The sequence below is a fragment of the Pristiophorus japonicus genome, chromosome 12, assembly GCF_044704955.1.
Source record: "Pristiophorus japonicus isolate sPriJap1 chromosome 12, sPriJap1.hap1, whole genome shotgun sequence".
Taxonomy (NCBI): Eukaryota; Metazoa; Chordata; class Chondrichthyes; family Pristiophoridae; genus Pristiophorus; species Pristiophorus japonicus.
The window spans coordinates 89274530-89297165 of NC_091988.1; the positions used below are offsets into that span (position 1 = coordinate 89274530).

The 22636-nt window shown below is 47.6% G+C and overlaps 1 protein-coding gene across 1 annotated transcript in view; it reads right to left on the reverse strand.

Moving 5' to 3' along the window:
• The window catches only part of itpr1b (inositol 1,4,5-trisphosphate receptor, type 1b), a 593020-nt gene that overhangs the window by 258754 nt on the left and 311630 nt on the right, over positions 1–22636 (reverse strand). Inside the window, exons 36-37 of the mRNA XM_070894815.1 lie at positions 21513–21661; positions 18330–18441 (exon numbers count right to left, since the gene is read on the reverse strand). Of these exons, the coding sequence (XP_070750916.1) occupies positions 18330–18441; positions 21513–21661 (261 nt within the window). The remainder of the gene's footprint in view (positions 1–18329; positions 18442–21512; positions 21662–22636) is intronic.

The window sequence follows — 22636 nt, forward strand, 5'->3', positions numbered from 1 at the left end:
GTCTGATTTGATGAATCACTGCAGCAGCCCACTTAAAGGAATTTTAAAAACATTTAAAAGGACAATGAGTTTCAAAGTCTCACACGATTAAAGACTTATCTTACACACAATTCCAAAATATGGGTCAAAAAGCAGGTAAGTCAGCCACGCCTCAGCAATAGCACTCTCGCCTCGGAGTTACAAGGATCGGGGTTCATGTTCCAAGCCAGAGATTTGAGTACATAATCCAAGCTGCCACTCCAGTGCAGGACTAAGGGAGGTGCCTTCTTTTGGATGAGATGTTAAACCGGGGCCCCGTCTGCCCTCTTGGGTGGACAAAAAAGATCCCACGGCACTATTTCACAGAAGAACAGGGAGATCTCCCCAGTGTCCTGGCTAATATTTATCCCTCAACCAATACCTAAAAACAGATTATCTGGTCATTATCACTTTACTGTTTGTGGGAGATTGCTGTGCACAAATTGGCTGGGTGTGCTTTCTGCATTGCAACACTTCAAATAGTATTCAATTGGCTGTGAAGCGCTTTGGGTCGTCCTGAGGTCGTAAAAGGTGCTATATAAATGCAAGTACTTTATTTCTCCCCCCCTCCCCCTTTCATGTAGCACAGTGCCCTAGAGCACAGAAGGAGGGCAGACTGTCTGTGCTGACTCCTTGACAGGGCAGATTCCATTTGGCAACCTGGGCTAAGAAACTCACCCAGTGAGTCAGAATGATGGACATTCCCTTGTACGTGGAAATCAATGCCCACCCCCCCCCCCCCCCCCCGGCAAGGAGCACCATGTTCTCACAACTTAAACTGCTGGGTCACTTAATCTGTAGTCAGTTTTGACACAGGTAAAACAAAGAACCCATTTTTCTTCCAATGGCAAACATCCCATTACGACACACATATCCTGTTCAGAGTCCCTGTTGCCTATCAGTGTTTTACTGTGTTACTGATTGACAAACAAGGCATTCCAGAGTTCAACGTCCTCTGTGCAGAATACAGTTCAATCATTCACCAGGAAAGCTCCTCTGCATCACATTAATAATTCTCACACTCCATTCATTGAATGAGGTTCAGTAATTACACCTTATTTATTTTGCAGGATGGATTTAGCAACCAAGGGAAAGCTGCACAAGTGTAATTACCTTTCAGTCAGAAGCACCAGGCAAAATCCCATTCAAAGAGGATTGTGGTGCCTCAGACACTAATGTGGCTGGATCATTTCTGCTACAGGGTCGCCCCTAATGGAGCTCTTGACATTGGAGGCTTAAAGAAAGGACGTGGATTTCTATAGCACCTTTCCCGACCTCAGGGCACGCCAAAGTGCTTTACAGCCAATGAAATACTCTTGAAATGTAGTCACTGTTGTAATGCAGGAAATGTGCCAAGCATTTTGTGCACAGCAAGCTCCCACAATGAGATTCTGACCAGATCATCTGTTTGAGTGATATTGGTTGAGGGATAAATATTGGCTAGGACACCGGGGAGCACTATCCTGCTCTTCTTCGAATAGTGTCATGGGATCTATTACATCCATCTGAGGCGGCAGACGGGGCCTCGGTTTAACGTCTCATCCAGTGAACGGCATCTCCGACAGTGCGGCACTCCCTCAGTACTGCACCAACAACGCGTCAGTCTAGATTATGTGCTCAAGTCTCAAGAGTGACACTTGAACCCACGACCTTCTGACTTGGAGGCGAGATTGCTACAGGTAACACCCTGGCACAAGTGGTTCTACACAAATACAGTGAAAAAAACAAGTTACAAACGGACAGATGCGCGTGATTTTTTTTTTTGAGAAAGGACAATGCCAGTCAGATTGCAGCACTTTTGGCCAGATCAGAAGGTCATGGGGTCAAGCTTCACTACGGACTTTAACACATGCTCTAGGCTGACACTTGAGTGCAGTACTGAGAGTGTGCTGAACTGTCAGAGGCACTCTCTTTCCGATGGGATATTAAACTGGGGCACCATCTGCCATCTGTTCAGAGGGATGTGAAAGATCCCACGGCACTAGTGGAAGAGAAGCAGGATGCCCAGACCAACATTCTTCACTCAACCAACACCAGAAAAAAAAAACCACAGATGACTTGGTCATGTATTCATCTGCTCGCTGACCTACATTGGCTCCCGGTCCAGCAACGCCTCAATTTAAAAATGATTTTATCCTGGTTTTCAAATCCCTCCATGGCCTTGCCCCTTCTCTGTAACCTCCTCCAGTCCTACAATCCTCGGAGATCTCTGCGTTCCTCCAATTCTGGCCTCTTGTGCATCCCCGATTTTAATCGCTACACCATTGGCAGCCGTGTCTTCAGCTGCCTGGGCCCTAAGCTCTGGAATTTCCCTCCCTAAACCTCTTCACTCCTTCAAGAATCTCCTTAAAATCTAATTATCTCCTTATGTATCTCAGTATCAAGATTTTGTTTGAAGCAGCGCCTTGGGAGGTTTTGCTACATTTAAGGCATTATATAAATGCAAGTTTTTGCAGTGGTTTGTGGGACCTTGCTGTGCACACTCTGACTGTCACATGTGCCTACAAAACTAGTAACTACTCCTGAAACATAATATATTCATCATGTGTTGCTTTGGAATGTCCGGAGTAGGTGATAAAGGGCTAAAAAAATTGCAAACTCTTACTTCCTTAAATGTTGTCCGAAGAAGTATCACGAGTTTCGCTGCACACAAACCATTTTTTTTTAATGTATTTACTTCTAATTCTGATGTGTTCAGTTGGGGTTAAGGAAGCACACTCCAGGCTTGCCTTCCCATTGTCAGTAATTCAAGAAAACCTCAGCCAGGCTTCACGGATAGCCCTTGTCCATTTAGGGTATTGCATACACATCTAAAACCCAGCCCAGGTTCCCCAACCAACAATTTCTAATAGACGTGCATGTGTTGCCTCAGGTAAGGACAGGGTCAGCTTTGGACAAGACAGCCCCCACAGAGAGTCAAACCCGGCTATAAGAGCATCCAACTTCCCCTGCCCCCATCTCTCTCCTCTCTCCTCTCTCCTCTCTCCCACCATCCCCGTCTCTCTCCTCTCCCCCACCGCCCCCTTCTCTCTCCTCTCCCCCACCACCCCCTTCTCTCCTCTCCCCACCCTCTCTCCCCCCGCCCCTTCTCTCTCCTCTTCCCCTCCCCCGCCCCCTTCTCTACCCCACCCTCTCTCCCCTCACCCGCCGCCCCTCTCCTCTCCCCCGCCTCTCTCCTCTCCCCACCCCCGTCCTCCCCCGCATCTCTCCTGCCCCCGCCCCCCCCGCCCCTTTCCTCTCCTCTCCTCTCTCCACCCAACCCCCCCGCCCCTCTCCTCTCTCCACCCAACTCCCCCGCCCCTCTCCCCCCACCGCTCTTCTCCCCCTCCCCTCAACCCCACTCCCCCACCTCTCTTCTCCCCCCCCCCACTCCCCTGTCGCTCTTCTCCCCCACTCCCCATTCCCTCTCCCAACCCCCCCACTCCCTCCCCTCTTCCTCTCCCCCCCCCATTCCCCTCTCCTCTCCCCGCCATTCCCATCTCTCTCCTCTCTCCCCTCTCTCTCATCTCTCTCCTCTCTCCCATCTCTCTCCTCTCTCCCATCTCTCTCCTCTCTCCCATCTCTCTCCTCTCTCCCATCTCTCTCCTCTCTCCCATCTCTCTCCTCTCTCCCATCTCTCTCCTCTCTCCCATCTCTCTCCTCTCTCCCATCTCTCTCCTCTCTCCCATCTCTCTCCTCTCTCCCATCTCTCTCCTCTCTCCCATCTCTCTCCTCTCTCCCATCTCTCTCCTCTCTCCCATCTCTCTCCTCTCTCCCATCTCTCTCCTCTCTCCCATCTCTCTCCTCTCTCCCATCTCTTTCCTCTCTCCCATCTCTCTCCTCTCTCCCATCTCTCTCCTCTCTCCCATCTCTCTCCTCTCTCCCATCTCTCTCCTCTCTCCTCTCTCCCATCTCTCTCCTCTCTCCCATCTCCCCCACCGCCCCCTTCTCTCCTCTCCCCCACCCTCTCTCCCCCCGCCCCTTCTCTCTCCTCTTCCCCCCCGCCCCCTTCTCTCTTCTCTACCCCTCCCTCCCGCCCCTCTCCCCCCACCCCTCCCCTCTCTCACCCCGCCCCCTTCTCTCTCCTCTCCCCCCACTCCTCTCTTCCTCTCCCCCCCCATTGCCCTCTTCCTCTCCCCCCCCATTGCCCTCTTCCTCTCCCCCCCATTGCCCTCTTCCTCTCCCCCCCATTGCCCTCTTCCTCTCCCCCCCCCATTGCCCTCTTCCTCTCCCCCCCCCCATTGCCCTCTTGCTCTCCCCCCCCATTGCCCTCTTCCTCTCCCCCCCCATTGCTCTCTTCCTCTCCCCCCCCATTCCCCTCTTCCTCTCCCCCCCCCCATCTCCCTCTTCCTCTCCCCCCCCATCTCATTCTTCCTCTCCCCCCCCCCATCTCCTCTCCTCTCCCCCCCCCCAATTCCCCTCTCTCTTCTCCCCCCCCCATTCCCCTCTCTCTTCTCCCCCCCATTCCCCTCTCCTCTCCCCCCCCATTCCCCTCTCCCCCCCCATTCCCCTCTCCTCTCCCCCCCATTCCCCTCTCTCTTCTCCCCCCCCATTCCCCTCCCCCCCCATTCCCCTCTCTCTTCTTCCCCCCCCATTTCCCTCTCTCTTCTCCCCCCCCCCCGCATTCCCCTCTCTCTTCTCCCCCCCCCGCATTCCCCTCTCTCTTCTCCCCCCCCCATTCCCCTCTCTCTTCTCCCCCCATTCCCCTCTCCTCTCCCCCCCCATTCCCCTCTCCTCTCCCCCCCCCATTCCCCTCTCCTCTCCCCCCCCCATTCCCCTCTCCTCTCCCCCCCCATTCCCCTCTCTCTTCTCCCCCCCATTCCCATCTCTCTTCTCCCCCCCCATTCCCCTCTCTTCTCCCCCCCATTCCCATCTCTCTTCTCCCCCCCCATCTCTCTTCTCCCCCCCCCATTCCCATCTCTCTTCTCCCCCCCCATTCCCATCTCTCTCTTCTCCCCCCCCCATATCTCTCTCTCCTCTCTCCCATCTCTCCCCTATCTCCCCACCGCCCCCTTCTCTCCTCTCCCCCACCCTCTCTCCCCCCGCCCCTTCTCTCTCCTCTTCCCCCCCCCACCCCCTTCTCTCTTCTCTACCCCACCCTCTCTCCCCCCACCTCCCGCCCCTCTCCCCCACCCCTCTCCCTCCCCTCTCTCCCCCCGCCCCCTTCTCTCTCCTCTCCCCCGACTCTCTCCTCTCTCCACCCCCGTCCCCCCCGCATCTCTCCTGCCCCCCGCCCCCCGCCCCTCTCCTCTCCTCTCTCCACCCAACCCCCCCGCCCCTCTCCTCTCTCCCCCCACCTCTCTTCTCCCCCTCCCCTCACCCCCCCACTCCCTCGTCTCTCTTCTCCCCCATCCCTCCCCTCTTCCTCTCCCCCCCATTCCCCTCTCCTCCCCATTCCTCTCCTCCCCCATTCCCCTCTCCTCTCCCCCCCCCCCATTCTCCTCTCCTCTCCCCCCCCCCATTCCCCTCTTCTCTTCCCCCCACCATTCCCCTCTCCTCTCCCCCCCATTCCCCTCTCCCTCCCCCCATTCCCCTCTCCTCTCCCCCCCCATTCCCCTCTCCTCTCCTCTCCCCCCCCCATTCCCCTCTCCTCTCGCCCCCCATTCCCCTCTCCTCTCCCCCCCATTCCCCTCTCTCTTCCTCCCTCCCCCCATTCCCATCGCTCTTCTCCCCCTCCCCCCCATTCCCCATCGCTCTTCTCCCCCCCCCATTCCCATCTCTCTCCTCTCTCCCATCTCTCTCCTCTCTCCCATCTCTCCCTCCCCCCCCCCCTCCCTCTCTCTCCTCCCCCCCCCCCCCCCACTCCCATCTCTCTCCTCCCCCCCCCCCCCACTCCCATCTCTCTCCTCCCCCCCCCCACTCATCTCTCTCCTCCCCCCCCCCACTCCCATCTCTCTCCTCCCCCCCCCCCACTCCCATCTCTCTCCTCCCCCCCCCCCACTCCCATCTCTCTCCTCCCCCCCCCCCACTCCCATCTCTCTCCTCCCCCCCCCCACTCCCATCTCTCTCCTCTCTATCCCCCCCACTCCCATCTCTCTCCTCTCTATCCCCCCCCACTCCCATCTCTCTCCTCTCTATCCCCCCCACTCCCATCTCTCTCCTCCCCCCCCCCACTCGCATCTCTCTCCTCCCCCCGCACTCCCATCTCTCGCATCTCTCTCCTCCCCCCCCACTCCCATCTCTCTCCTCTCTTCCCCCCCCCCCACTCCCATCTCTCTCCTCTCTTCCCCCCCCCCCCGCCACTCCCATCTCTCCCCCCCCCCACTCCCATCTCTCTCCTCTCTTCCCCCCCCCCCCACTCCCATCTCTCTCCTCTCTCCCCCCACTCCCATCTCTATCCTCTCTCCCCCCCACTCCCATCTCTATCCTCTCTCCCCCCCACTCCCATCTCTCTCCTTTCTCCCCCCCCCCACTCCCATCTCTCTCCTCTCTCTCCCCCCCCGACTCCCATCTCGCTCCTCTCTTCGCCCCCCCCACTCCCATCTCGCTTCTCTCTCCTCTCTCCCCCCCACCCCCCCGTTCTCTCTCCCCCCCCTCCGTTCTCTCTCTTCTTCCCCCCCCCCGCCTCTCTCCTCTCCCCCCACCTTCCCCCCTCACTCCCGTCTCTCTCCTCTTTCCTCCCCCACTCCCATCTCTCTCCTCTCCCCCCACCCCCGCAGCACTCACTACCCAGGGTCATGAATGAAGTTCTGTGTAGTAACGCAACAGAGATCAACCTTTAAGATTTTAAGGAGATTCTTAGAGGAGCGAGACGTAGAGAGGCGGAGAGGGTAAGGAGGTAATTGCAGAGCATAGGGCCTTCGGAAAAGTATTGGATGATTAGTTGTGAAATTGTACCCTGATGTCTGTCGGGTTGCCAACACTCCAGGATTGCCCTGGATGCTCCAGGAATGAGAGGCTAGTCTCCAGGGCACTGCTGCAAACACCACAGGAGAAACATCATAAGGGAATTAAATATTTTTAAGCTTTCCTTGAAATCTTAGTTAGTTAGTTAGGTATATTAAAAAAAAATCAGCTGGGAAAAATGCCGTTTGACTGATGGCCACGAATAATCCAATCGGGTAGGGAAGGGTCTGCTCACTTGGCAGTGTGGCGCGAGGAGGTACGTGTCGAGCGACCAATGGCGGGAGTGTGGGGCAGGGTGGTTGGAGACAGGGGGTCATGTGGTGAAACCACCAGAGTTGGCAACTCGAGATATCAGTCACCAGCTTCAAGGAAGGGGATGTGGGGAGTAAATCCACAGGTCATTTGGGGGTACGAAGAAAAAGGATTCAAGTTTTTCCACACTTGAAAGTCATTCAACTGTACCTTCCCTTTAAGAGGCCGAGTCTAATTTGTTTGTTAACCAGGGACTGGAGCAACCAGGAATTGCATCCAGCTGGCAACAGTCAAGATTCAGTTGCAATCGTCAACTTTTCAGGACTGTTCATTTGGATTAACAGGAAATTAAAAAAAAAAGAAATTCTGATCTTTTATTATATTACGAGATCAAATTGAAATGCTGATCTCAGTTGCGTTACTACACAGATCAGCAGAAATGTTTTCTACCTCTTGAAGATGGAGAAGGGAAGAGGAGAATAAAAAAATGTTCATACTGGCAGGTGAGCACCTGTCTTGATCAGTAGAAGCACACTCCTTGTTGTCATGGAGATGTACTGATGGCTGTCATGCAGAAAACAGTGTCTAATTCCCAGATCAGCCTGTGGCTGAAATAGTTAGCATCACAGTACGATTCTGCAGCAAAAGAGTCCAAGAAAAACACCCACTCCTAGGGAAACAGTTGCTTCATTGCTCAGTGAGTGAAGCAACAACATAAAAAAAAAGCTACTTAGCCTCTCCGTCGGTGCTGCATTAATTAAAGAGCACCCTGGCTGACGTACATAAGCATTTGACAGCCTAATCCTCCCACCTCACTCTGCTTCCCGGGCCATTTCGCACTGCACTGCCAATGCATCACAGTAAAAAGCCCTGCATTCTCCACCCCCCACCGTCCGTCCCTTCCCCTCTCACTGTCCACCCACCCACATCCACTGGCAATTACTACTGAAGGTCACATATCAGCTGAGGGGCCAGAATTCCAGGAAACAAGCTGAGCTTATGTAACTGCATGACAAACGTTGGCAGCCACCCAAAAATCGTGCAGTTAGCAGGGGCGGAAAGTAGGACAACCTTCAGCAGTTACATCAGACTCCATTCGTTTCCCCCTGCAGGAGAGAGAGAGAAAGAGAGAGAGAGAGAGAGAGAGAGAGAGAGAAAACTTCAACTACTTGGGGATAAAGTAAATAATCTGCACCAGCTGTAAACGCTTTAAAACGTAGGCAGTGGTCTGCTTGTGATTTGAACGGGCTGGGGGTGTAAAGAGTGTGTGTGGTGTGATCCTGTGCATGTGACTTGTGCTCCTCAAATCCACACCTGTAGGTTCAAATTTCTGCCTTTGATCAAAGGTCCAAAATTCTTCTCAGCTGCTAACAAGACAAAAAAAAAAGACACACTTAGAGATCCATTTCTCTTCTACAATTGTTATGAGGCCCAACTAGTGCCAGCACCACATTCCATTATATAAACTGCCCAGTGACTGAAATCAAGACACAGACCAGAATTTCCAGTCTCTCAGCTCCATCACCTTTCTGTCCAAGGTTGACGACGTGGACTACCTCCAGGCAGCCATCTGGATCAAGATCAGCCGCCTTCGCTCAGGACTGTCAATTCTTTTTATGCCTCAAACAACGTCGAATCTGGGAGGCTACTACACACCTAATACTTTTGTTGTTCTTAGCCCAAGTAATTAAGTTATTGGTGCATAAATCTGTTCTTGGCACAAACAGTCCTGGTTAATTTTTCAAATCTTTCTCGTTAAGTTTCCACTGAGAAATTGGTTGCTTGGGTAGTTTAGGTTTTCAAGCATGATTAAGCTATAGGTGGTATCTGGTTTTTGATTGGTTGCAGTTTAAAAACTAATCCCCCCCCCCTCCCCCCAAAACCATTACTTTTACAATCAGATTTATTTTTTAAACTTAAAATAAACTGTTTTGGGCGATAGCGAGATGACAGCCTACTTCGCTAACAAGAGGTCTGAAGCATTGTCTGAGAACTCTTAAAATGGTGAAGCTTGTAACCATGACTGAGTGGGCCTATTCCAAGCAAGAGAAGGGGATGGAGCACGCACTGAGTACACCTATTACAAACAAATGAAACATTTGCCAATCAATTAACAAGACATAATTTCATAAAAAGGGGGTGCAAATGGAATATATAAATGATTACTTGAAAAAAAAAGCTACCTAGACCAGGCAATCAAAGGAGAATAAAAAGAACAATTTCCCCCCACACCCACCCCTCAATCAAAAATATATAAAAAATAAGAATTTAAACGGGCAATGCCCGATTGTTAATGCAAAAAGACAGACCACCAAAGAACGCACCTTCCCCTTCTGCAGAAAAAAATCAATCCTACACAAGTATTAAATAAATAAATCCTTCTGTTTATGTAGCAACTTCGCACGTCATCCATTCAAAGCCCTTCAGTGACTATTACGCTGCGGTGACACTTACATCGGTAAACTCTCGTTAGTGGTCACCATAGCAACACTAAGCTGGAACTGTTTGGCTTCTCCCAAGAAGCAACTCTTGGGAGTTTTTAAACCAATGCATCCACACTTATGAAGCAGCAGCACTGAGGAAGATAGCTTGTAATGTAGTAACAAAGTTGTAATTTAAGCAAGAGGCTGGTTCGACATCATCGAATCTTGGCCGGGATCATGAATGCCGACAGAGCCTCAAGATGAGATTACAGCCTTCAACCCAGTGAAGCTCAAATTATTCAAAACCTTTACAACATCACGTGTACACAGAGTGACGTGATGGGACGAGTGTGATCAAGCAATAAAACCAATACGAATAGACCAAAAATAAAACATGGCATCATGTGACAGGTACCATATTACTAGTAATATGCAGATTCCTAATCAACAAACTGTTCAGTAAATTCCAGTCTGGTCACAAACATCCTAAGTGAATACTCCCCAATACACTAGAGCTCCCGATTAGCTTTCCAACTTGGCTTTTTACCATTTCAGCAGGACTGGAACACAGACATTAAACCCTCCATCTACAGCTTAGACGTTCAATTTTGTTGCTGACTCCATTTTGCCAAATCCCCAGAAATGTATCAGGCAGCATTTGCATCTAGGAACAGGAGTAGGTCATTCAGCACTTCGAACCTGCTCATCCATTCAATCTGTATCTCAATTCCATTTACTCGCCTTGGCCCCAGATCCCTTGATAATCTTACCCAACAACATTTTGCAACCAAGAATTGATGGAAATGTGCTAAAGGGTGGGGATCTGCACTGAAAGGGGCTCTTCGCTTCAACTGGCTTGATGTACCAATGACCAAGAGGGTGGGCACATGCTACTTTAACATTGCAAGAGGACAACCACACGGTATGCAGAAGCACTATGGCAGCAATACTCGAGCAAAGAGCAATGGCGTAAAAAGTGTAAATAAAAATCGTCAACCTCTGCCACATCCAATTCATCATCAAATGCAATGAGCTGTCAAAAGAGAGAAAAAAAAAACAAGGAAGTTGAGAGCAAGAATCATTAGTACATAGGTTAATGCAAATCTTTTACTTTAAATTTTAGGTTAGATCAAGTTTAGTTGAAGCTTAGTGAATGCCGTTTTGAGATTAGGAGTGCAAGAGCATTTCAGTCAAAACGGTCTTCTGGTTTACAAAAGACACTAGAATGCAGAACTCTACGTAACGACTGCAAATGGGGGACGCTTGTTTTGAGTCAAAAAGAAAATTCTTAAAGGTAAAACCACATCAGTACAGACAGCAATCCTGCAGCATTGCCAGTCCAGCCAAGGTCTTGCAGTTTGGAACAATGATATCAGATTGACTTCAACTTGACCCAAGACACAACCCACTCTTGTTTAACTGGAATTACACATAGTCAATCCCACATATTGCTGGGGCAAAAGTGTATTTGTTTTTTTTGAATCCCACCAGCTATCTAGCGCGGTAGTTAAGGAAGAGACGACGAATCAAGTGTGGCTTAAAGCACAATGTCATCTGATAGCTCTCCCCAATCCCCTGCCCCCCACACCTCACCCTCCCTCCTCACCCAATCATCAACAATTGCTTTGAATACTAAGAGTCATATTTTTGAAGAAATTGTGTAGAAGGCAGGGCTTTGCCATAATTTTATTAAAGTTCAGAACAGTTTGTTTCAAAATGTTTAAAGTATTCAATCTTTGTTGTAAAATGACTGCTACTCAATTGGCCTCGGCAAAATGACTGTTCTTGGACCTTGCTCAGATTGAAAAACGACACAGGACTTTTATGCTTGCCAGTGAGAAATTCAACAGCCACTTCAAAAGAGGTTAAGGCACACATTGTTATTGTGGTCCTTAATTTTCATTTGCCTATATTGGAAGCTGCACAAAGTTTCCTCACAGACTTTAAAATCACATGCTTTTAGATTGATAGCCTGGTGTGTACTTGATATATTGTTTCATTAAATAATTAAATACTAATGCTGCCTGTTACTGAATGCACAAGAGTGTATGTTTGTGCAGTACTGCTCAAGTTATCTATTTTTGGGGGCCTCCATCATAGTCTGCTCAAAATCTGCCCCCTAGTGGAACTCGATTTTGTTTTACTTTATGAACAGACACCACAGTAAAATTTCATGTTAAGGTGGCACGACTCTCTTCATTGGTCTTGCTTTGCTTTGGTCTCCAGATCTCGTGTGTAAAACAAAAGTCTTATTTACTTTACACCTTTCCTTGGATCATCTTTTATGGGGAGTTTGTAAAGCGTATGCTTGCTTTTCTCTCCAGATTTTGAGAGAAAAATAAGTGTTGTTTCAAGTAAACTACTTTACAGATTAACTTTTATGAGTCGTTTGTTAAGGAGTCAACTGTGGAGGAGGAATCGTGAATGTTGGGCATCAAACCGTAGGATTCACTCCAACGAAAAGATTACCTCATTAATTCACAGCACTGGTTTTACCACATTTCCCATTCTCTCAGAAAAAAATGCAAATGGAAGTACCTTACCTCTATTTTTTCCAAGTTCTTAACACAATAGACGTCGTCTATTCACTGCTAAATCCACTTCCAAGGACAGCAATTTATTTCAGAAGTTATTTGTGTAAATAACATTTTGCAATTCAAAAAAAAAAAATCAGCTGAATATCTAAAATGTAGAATGGTTTTATTCTAGCATTGGCAGAAGCTCTGATCCAATGTATTAATGTCTTGGTAACTAGCTATATATTTACCAGAATTCAACAGTACCATAAAAATCAGAGTGAGAAAATTAACCCGGCTCTCAGCTCTCGAACAATGCCCCGTTTCCTTGCTGCCAAAAGATAGTTAAAGTCAATAGCACCAACACTGCTTGCTCTTCAATCCCCAAGCCAATGCAAAAGGCCCTGTGCCAAGGTATCCTCTCTCTTAGATAAACTGGCCAAGATAGGTGAAGTTTTCTGTAAAGATACCTAAAATACAATCTCCATATTAGGATGTCAATGATCCAGGCTGCACAATAGGCTTCGAACAAAACAATTCTTACCGGGTAGAGCGATGTCAAGCTGGACAGCCATTTTTAAAAAAAAGTTCAACATAAAAATCTATATATTTTTTGAATGAAGTTCTCCACATACCATGGGTTTTGATCTAAAGCCAATGTAGCCCCATCTGCAGTGGAGGGGGTGGGGGCGGGGGGGAAAAGATAGACAGTGGGGGAAAGAGGCAGGAAGGGAGAAAGGTAGTTTATTAGACTAATAGATGATGTTGTGCCAGCCATTCGTATGACTTTTCTTCCTATTTTATTCCAATCTAGACAGTACTCCTGTACCATCTCCGGTGTTTTTCAACTAGGAAGAGCTCATTTAGTATGTTTAACAAAGATGATTCCTTGCCATTTAAGTGCAATACCGGGATGAATCAAGTCCCAGTCCTGCAGAAATAGAAATACAAAGAACTTAAATTTGACCAGTGAAAATATAATCTCTTTGGTGGGTGATCTCAAGTAGCCCCAATCTTATTAGAAGTCACAGCAGAAACCACACCTCTCCAGTGCTCCCAAGGTTCTGATTGAAAATGAGGATTGTTCCATGCAGCTTCTTTCCTCAGACTGTATGAAAACCTGTTCCATGTTCAGGATTAAGCTTTTGTCAAATGCCTTCAAGCCTGGCGTGGGATCTCCATCCAGGTGTCGGTCACAATATTAGTGCTTGGTTTTTCATGTGCCACAACCAGCTGGCGAGATAGATATTCAGTCGGTTCAAGTTCTATCTCCATGAACAGAGCTCCACAAGTGCTGTCTTGATATTAAACATGGTAGCATTGTGGAATAGTGAGGTCTGCTGACAGTATGATCTTCAGTGGAGGGATTGGAAATGCTCCATCCCAATGCCGTTTCAGATAATGGCCGTCAGCTGCCAAGCTAATCACTTGACTGATCCTTAGTCACAAGGACAAGATGTCAATGTTCTTCAAACGGGCGACGATGTGATAAAGTGTACAACAGTACTGAATGAGGAAAATGACTATTCCCCCATCAAGCTACCTCTTGCATTTACCATGTTATAGACCATCCCCAACAATTTGAAAGCATCTCCTGACCTTAGGAAAGTGAATAACCTCAAGTCAAACTTTAAACGGGGGATGGTGCTCACATTTCTTCAACTCCTGAAAATAAAAGATGAAACTCCAGGAATTCACTTCAACACCAGGATTATTATTCAATGCAGAGCTGTCATATTGCAAAGACGATATTCCCAGTGCACGTGATCATCTATCTTTACACTTATTACCTTCAATCCAAGTTTTTAAATGTGATATTTATCAAATTTGGTTGTAAAAAGCATTTTAGTGCTCCAGTATAGCGCCAACTATTTTTGATTGAAGTCTATTCCAGATATCAAAGCTCTGTGAGAAAGTAGGTTTCTCATTTCAAGTCGTGCTTGTGGTTTGCCAATTCTGCATTTGTATCCTTTGTCCTGCAGTCAAAGCTTAACTTAAAGCTGATCAAAAATCCACATTACCCATCCATTTTAGCAATACTTAAACCTTCTCAACCTGCTTTCTTCTCCCCTCCAGTGAGGAAGTTCAATTACCACTGAACAAAAGGAGGCCCTTTGGTCCATCGTGTCCATGCTGGCTCTGTGCTAAAACAATCAGAAACTATTCACAATGCTTTGCACTCTCCCTCTGTATTGTTGAAGAATCAGTATTGTCTCCAAGGTTTTGTCTGTTTGACAGTAAGGTACCCACAATAGCCCCCAACACTTCAAATACGATCTCAGCAATAAGTTACAGAATTCAAAAAATCTGCTTCAACTAAAATGCTTGAGATGCAACACAGCAATTAATTGTCTTCACTGACAAAGGCATCACATAAACTGAATTTATGATCAATAACTACAGCCAAGTCTTTTCCTTTCCAATTGCATACAAGTCCACTGGGTGTATGTTTTCAAGGCCAATGTGCAGTGCTGTATCCTTTTCACATTAAATAGATGGGCCAAGGAGCAGCAAAAACTTCAATCTATCCAGATTTGTTGGAACAATTAATCTCCTTACACTGGTCACCTAGTACCAAAAATCTGGTGTCATCAGCAAATTGGGGTAATATTTCGAACAGTGTCCCCCTCCATATAGTTTTATGAAATGTAAAATTGCAGGATATACCCTGAAGACTCCAATTGTTGCCTCCCAAGTGTCTTGAACGAATTCAGAATAATTTCCCTTGTTTTTCCCATCGGTCATTCATCCAGATCTGAAAAGGAGTGCTTTTCTACTGAGTGACCTTCTGGGTGAGAGTGAACATTGCTGTAAAACACCCGATGGACTTTAGTCTCAGATCAGAATCCAGCAAGCTCTGAAGGTATTTTCGGGATCTTCACGTTGGTCTAGAAGACCAGAATTCCAGTCTACCAGAAGCATGTTTGGACCACATAATAGCAAGCTTTTGGACTTTCTTCTTCATAACATCGACAACTGTCCAGTAGATGACAAATTTTGGTAAACAAACCTTCACTAAATGAGCAACCTTTATCTGTATTGAAAATTAGAGTTTATTCAACAGATTAGACAATTTTGGAGTTCTGATGAAGGGTCATGAAGGAAACATTAACTTTGTTTCTCTCTCCACAGATGCTGCCTGACCTGCTGAGTATTTCCAGCATTTTCTGTTTTATTTCAGATTTCCAGCTTTTGTTCAAGGTGGTCAAGTACTGTATCCACTTGTTTCTGAGAGGTTGACTGTTTCCTTGTGAGCTTGTGACATAAAGGCAGATTTTTCCCTTTGCAGTATTTTCAGGTTAGAACAGGTCACCCTATATAGTCCACATTTAACCCTTTCTGGAATGCAACCCTCTTGTAGATTGTACGGAGAAATGATTCAGTATGATCATTGTTCAGCAAATGACGAGCCTCTCAGTGTATCCAGTGTCAGAAGCTGCTAACTCTCATCGTGGATAGAAGACACAGTTATCATTCCAGACAGCTGACTTACTAAGCGTCCATACCAGTGGTTAACCTGATTTCCAGCCCATGGATGACTGCAAGACTTGTCCAACTGTGCAAGACAGCATTTTGATTTCCTTTGTCTCAAATGGAACTTCAAAAAGGGCAAGGAAGATACATCCACCTCCAGTAGATCCTCGGCTCTTCCCATCAGGCTGTACAACAGAAGTGAAGAGTCCACATTGGCACACTGAGCATTGTGTACAGGCTGTGTGTTCTGGACACTGGCTGAGTTTCAGTATTATTAGAAGTGCTGTGCTTATTATTTTTTATAATTGGAGGAAGCACGAGTTCTGTTTTAAAGTGAAACCCACTGTATTGATTTTCTGCAATGGTCGGATTTTTTTTTTAAAACGTAGATTTTACAGCACAGTAATAGGCCATTCGGCCCCACTATGATCTATGCTCCACACGAGTCTCCTTCCACCCTACTTCACCTAACCTTGTCAGCAGATCCTGCTATTCCTTTCTCCCTCATGCACTTATCTAGCTTCCCCATAAATACATCTGTGCTATTCGTCTCAACTACTCCATGTGGTACTTTCAATAAATCTCAGCCCAAACTGGATGGTCCAATCGTGTGTTACACTCTTGGAATGTCTGAATTCCAATGAGAAAATGACAGTAACAATGATTCCTTTTTGACTGTTCGCAACTTTGGTGTCATATTTGACCCTAAAATTAACTTTCGACCACATATCCGCAGCATAACCAAGACCGCCAATTTCCACCTCCGTAACATCACCCGTCTCCGCCCATGCCTCAGCTCATCCGCTGCTGAAGCCCTCATCCATGCCTTTGTTACCTCTAGACTTGACTATTCCAACACACTCCTGGTTGGCCTCCCACATTCTACCCTACGTAAACGAGAGGTGATCCAAAACTCGGCTGCCCGTGTCCTAACTCGCACCAAGTCCCGCTCACCCATCACCCCTGTGCTCGCTGACCTACATTGGCTTCCAGTTAAGAAACGCCTCGATTTCAAAATTCTCATCCTTACTTACAAATCCCTCCATGGCCTCACCCCTCCCTATCTCTGTAATCTCCTCCAGCCCCACAACCCCACCCTCAAGATGTCTGCACTCCTCTAATTCTGCCCTCTTGAGCATCCCTGATTATAATCACTCAACCATTGGTGGCCGTGCCTTCTGTTGCCTAGACCCTAAGCTCTGGAACTCCCTGCCGAAACCTCTCCACCTCTCTTTTCTCCTTCAAGCCTACCTCTTTGACCAAGCTGTTAGTCACCTGCGCTAATTTCTACTTATGTGGCTCGGTGTCAAATTTTTCATCTCATAATACTCCTGTGAAGTGTTAAAGGCGCTATATAAATACACGTTGTTGTTGTTCACCCCGAGGGCAACACTATATTACTAGATATTGTGCGTATATAAGTTCTTATGGAGTGGTTCTTGGCATAAGTAATGGGTGAAGACCTAAAGTCCTAACCAGCCGACCATCCAATTTGATTTCTAAGCTTACAGCAGTTTCTTGCATGAGAGATTATGAGGCTGTCCTTGAGTATTTCCTGGAGTATTTACTTGATATGTCGAGCGCGATAATTTAGTTATGTAGTTTCTTGCTGATCTCCCGAACAGTTTAAGAAGTATTCTGGTAGCTTTGGATTAGTAATAAGCTCTATAGAGAATGAGGGTGTGTCCAAAGTGGTGGATAAACCAATTAGTCCTACAGTTCCCTTCCATACAATCCCAAGATGGTAGTTTCAGGCAAACCAAAGGAGCTCTGCTTAAACAGTGTCCAAGACAGCTCCAAGATGAATCAAAGATCGCGGCTCAGACCTGGGACATTCTTCATACTCCATGTTTCTTTGTACTTCAGAAGTGGTTCCTGGATCAGATCCATTACATGGGGGAGTTGTTCTTCTTCCATCGTACCTCTGGGATCATGTCAGAGATATTTATTGAGAAATCTATATGCAGGCAGAAAAATCACTGGGACATCCAAATCCCATTAAGCATGGCTAACAGCCCTCCTCATTACTCCTTCAACAGTGATGGTTTCAGTGCCCGTTAACCATCCGTGGATTTGTTTCTGTTGATGGGGGAGGGGAGCCCCCATATACACTGAAGAGCTGACACCGAAGGAAAGTCCCAACCAACAACAGGAAATGGGTTCCCCCAATGCATGGGTAATTTTAAACAAAATTTAATATGAATTCTGAAACTTTAAATGCTTTTACTACAAGTATATGTCATTCATTTTCACACGCCAGCAGCAGTTAGAATATGGGCCAGCACTGATGGAGCCAAGGCTGATTTTTTTTTGGGGGGGTGGGGGGTGGTGTGAGGAGGTGCAAAGGTAGTTCTATGAAAGAACATCTAGTACTCAAAAGGAGGTGGTAACGTGAAGTGATTATTAGAAACATGCAGAAACGGGCAGACATCAGCCGAGGAGAAGGGAACTACACGGACTTTAGATCATTACTCATGGATAACAAATGTGGAAAGAAGGACTTTTGAATACCTTAATCTACATAAACTGCTCAATCACCTGTCAAGTTGTTTCATCATTATTTATAGCTTCTGTGTGTTTTGTATAAACCTTTACAGAATCTCAGACATTTTGGACATGAAGAATATTTTGTCTGACATTATACATGAAGTGGATTTACTTTTGATGGGTTGATAGCACCATGCCGAAACTTTCAAAAGCTTAAATTTTAGTTTTTTTTGAGAAAGAAAGAAAAAAAAATCAAATTGATTTCAATAGACAACACAAAGGAAATAAGCTATTCGTGGGGCAGTCGGAAGAGCCAACCAGAAACACAAGCTACCTTCTCGCCATAGCCTCGATCCTTGGTCATCATCTCTCGAAGAGTCTGTAGAACTTTGATGCATAACTTCTCTTCATTCTCTTCCAACAGTTGCTTTGTGTGTTTTATCAGCCTATTACAAATGAAAGCATATGCTCAGTTACAGTGGGGCCAAGTTTCGGCCTGAGTTGCTCCTGTTTTTTTGGAGCAATTGGTTTAGAATGGAGTATCTTAGAAATTTGAATTCTCGGCATTTAGTTTGCTCCAGTTCCAGTCAGTTGGAAGTTTCACTTTGGAACAGAATTTTTTTTTCAAAAGGGGGCATGTCCGGCCACTTACGCTGTTTTCAAAGTTTCGGCAGTGAAAACTTACTCCAAACTAACTTAGAATGGAGTAAGTGAAGATTTTTGCACGTTCGAAAAAACCTTGTCTACACTTTAGAAAATCAGGCGTAAGTTACAAATTAGGCGTAGGGAATGGGGGGGGGGGGGTTGTTTAAAGGGAAGTTTACAAACATTAAACACTTCAGTTTCACAAATAAAAAGCCATCATCAATAATAAATGATAAATACATCAATAAATCAATCAATCAAAAAAAATTAATAAAAATAATTTTAAAAAAATCAATAAATAAAACATTTTCTACTTACCGACTGCAGCACCGGGAGCCCTCCAACAGCGTGCTGGGACGGTCCCCCCAGTGTGTCTCTGTCAATGTCTCTATCTCTCTGTCTGTCTGTGTGTCTCTCACTCTCTGTCTGTCAGTGTCCGTGTTTCTGACAGCGGGGGGAGAGGGAGTGGGTGGGTGAGGGGAGAAGGGGGGGGGGGGAGGGAGAAGGGGGGGGGGAGGGAGAAAGAGAGGGAAGGGGAGAAGGAGAAGGGGGGAAGAGGAGGGGGGGGGAAGAGGGGAGGGAAGGAGAGGGGAGGGAGGGAGGGAGGGGAAAGAGAGAGAGGAGGGAGGGAGGGAGGGAAGGAGAGAGAGGAGGGAGGGAGGGAAGGAGAGAGAGGAGGGAGGGAGGGAAGGAGAGAGAGGAGGGAGGGAGGGAAGTAGAGAGAGGAGGGAGGGAGGGAAGTAGAGGAGGGAGGGAGGGAAGGAGAGAGAGGAGGGAGGGAGGGAAGGAGAGAGAGGAGGGAGGGAGGGAAGGAGAGAGAGGGAGGGAGGGAGGGAGGGAGGGAGGGAGGGAAGGAGAGAGAGGGAGGGAGGGAGGGAGGGAAGGAGAGAGAGAGAGAGGGAAGGAGAGAGAGGGAGGGAGGGAGGGGAGGGAAGGAGAGAGGGAAGGAGAGAGAGGGGGGAGGGAGGGAAGGAGAGAGAGGAGGGAGGGAGGGAAGGAACGAGAGAGAGGAGGGAGGGAGGGAAGGAGAGAGGGGAGGGAGGGAAGGAGAGAGGGGAGGGAGGGAGGGAAAGAGAGGGGAGGGAGGGAGGGAAGGAGAGAGGGGAGGGAGGAAGGGAAGGAGAGAGGGGAGGGAGGAAGGGAAGGAGAGAGAGGAGGGAGGGAGGGAAGGAGAGGGAAAGAAAGGAGGGAGGGAAGGAAGGAGAGAGGAGGGAGGGAGGGAAGGAGAGAGGAGGGAGGGAGGGAAGGAGAGAGGAGGGAGGGAGGGAAGGAGGGAGGGTGGGGAGGGAGGGTAGGAGGGAGGGAGGGAAGGAGGGAGGGAGGGAGGGAGGGAGAGAAGGAGGGAGGGGGAAAGGGGAGAGGGTGGGATGGATGGAGGGAGAGAGGGAGGGAAGGAGAGAGGTGGGAGGGAAGGAGAGAGGGAGGGAGGGAAGGAGAGGAGGGGGGAGGGAAGGAGAGAAGGAGGCTGAACGGCCGGGCCCAAGACCTCGGGCTGGATATACAGGTAGGTGGCGTCGGGTCTCGGGGGAGGGGGGGGGGGGGGGGGGGAGAAAGAATCGCGGAGGTCCGGGGGGGGGAAAAGAGAGAGTCGCGGAGGGGGGAAAAGAGAGTCGCAGAGGTCCGGGGGGAGGGGGGAAAAGAGAGTCGCGGAGGTCCGGGGTGGTGGGGGGGGGCAAAGAGAGAGAGAGTCGCGGGGGGGCGGGGGGCAGGGATCGGATCGGGTGGGAGGAGCCTTATGAACGCAGCCCCAGTGAGGCCATTCGGCCAGGGCTAGGGGCTGCGTGCTTTGGGCCCCTCCCAGAGTTTTGGGCGCCTGGAGCTACTGCACATGCGCACCTACTGTAGCGCGCATGTGCAGAGGTCCTGGCCCTGTTATCAGCGCAGGGACCTGGCTCCGCCCCCAACAACTCGTGCTGCGCTGCGCCCGGCTGCAGAAGACCTGCAGGGAGCTGGAGAATAGGCAAGTTTTTTTTAGGCGCACTTTCTGGCGCGAAAATCGGGCGTCCAGGTAAAGGCGCAGCCCGAAACTTGGGCCCAGTATGTTGCTAACTAGCCCTCCTACAATTTTCATGCATTTTAATGCAGTGAGTACCAAGTTAAAGGAAAATTTAGTCTATGAAAAATTATGGGACATATATATTAAATATCAAGTAGGTCCAACACCATCTTCCCAGGAAATGAAAGATGGACAATAAGTGTAGGCTTGCTATTAATGCCCATAGCTCAAGAACAAATGAATAAACGATATGTTCGAGATTCAAGGATATTACTTTTCAAATGACATCAGTTGCAAAGTCCATGAAGTAGTCAAAAACAAGATACACCAATATCGCTCCCCATTGAATTTAACACACAAAAAAGTAACTTTTCTTCTTTTAAATCTTCTGTTAGCTTCAGTCCAGGGAGGAAGGGGTGACAAAGACAGGAGAGACCATGTGTGACTCTACCGTCCGATTTGTCCTCCTTCCTGTGGAAAGATGCTGCCATCTTTGCTGGGCCCCTCACCTCACCACTTGACATGACTCCAAGAACTGATGGAGTACGAAACCAACCAATGTCGGTCATTCACCGGGTTGCTCTATTAGTGCTCCAACACTCAGTTCCTCTGCATCATCACTTCAACCAATAAAGTGCTTTGGGATATATATATTTTTTTAAAAAGCACTTGGGGTGACGTTACTCAATGTGCCTGCTGTCTACAAATCTGCAAAGCAGAAATCTCTGACAAATCCTAGTTTAAAAACAGCTCTACGGGAGAGATTATTTCTATTAAGATTTTTTCTATTAAATGCGGAGCATTCGATACAATGATTTAAAAAAAAAATTGCTCAGTGGGCAGCAACAATTCGAAGGCGAGAATTTGAAAACTTACTTGCAGATAAACCCGCCACTTTCACACTTGCGCCTTGCTTCAGTATTCTCTGGGAAAAGCAGCTCGGGCCGATGAAGGACATCAACTAGTACAGAGAGTTCGGCCTGAACAAGGGGCCGGAGGCGATCTTCAAGCGCTGACACTATATCCTGAATTTCAACAAACAGTGCCATTTAATCACCAATTCCACAAGCAAAGCAGATACAGTTGAACTCCGACAACACCCTTCCAAATATAGGTAGCTTCCAAAGGTCAACTCATGATTTTTCAACGGGCTGCATCCACTTTCAGCGAGATCCTATTTATCTATTAATTCACCGCAATTGCTTGCCAGTTGCAAGAACATGTATAAAAGGACGTTGATTACACCACAGAAAGCAGTTGCCAAAATCTGCCACAGTAATTATTAAAATTGAAGACAGCGAAAACCACATTTTGAAATGTTAATGTTGCTCTCCACATGGAAGCCATTATTGTGAAAAGATGATGTCAGAAATTGGAAGAGGTCCTTCTATCTTCCCTCCCCCATTAGCACAGCTTGATTATCCAGTTGATCCTATAGACCAGAATGGTTCTGGATTCAGTCACGCGTCCATGCAGTTAGCTGAGACAGTGGAAGGAACGCTACAGTTTGCTTCAGCGATCCAAGATTATGGAGAATGGAAAGCCGAAACTGCCAGGGTGTTCGCTCCTGACAACACTTCCATTCTCATCCTGCGATGGCTGTGCATTGCACTCTATAGACAGACATGTGTGGTCTAACTGAACTCTGAGTAATACAAGTTCCCATGAGGGATGATTTTGAAATCAGCCAGAATGTATTCCATTAAAAGCTTTAAGTGTTCGGTTAGCATGTAACACAGTTAGACTGGTATCAGTTTCATTTTAATGTATTGGGTTTCAAGAATATGAACATGAAATAAGTTGTAAATTCTACTCTCCATCTTGTTTTGCTCTTGCACTCAGGGTCAATGCAGCCATTAATCTGATGTTCTGGGAAACCACAACAGGTTAGTACTAATGCACTTTAAAATTTTTATTCTTGGAGAGTATATAGTCCCTCAATTTTTTTCCCAGCACGGTTAAGGTGCAGTAAGTAACATAAGTTTCTTACAAAAATCCAA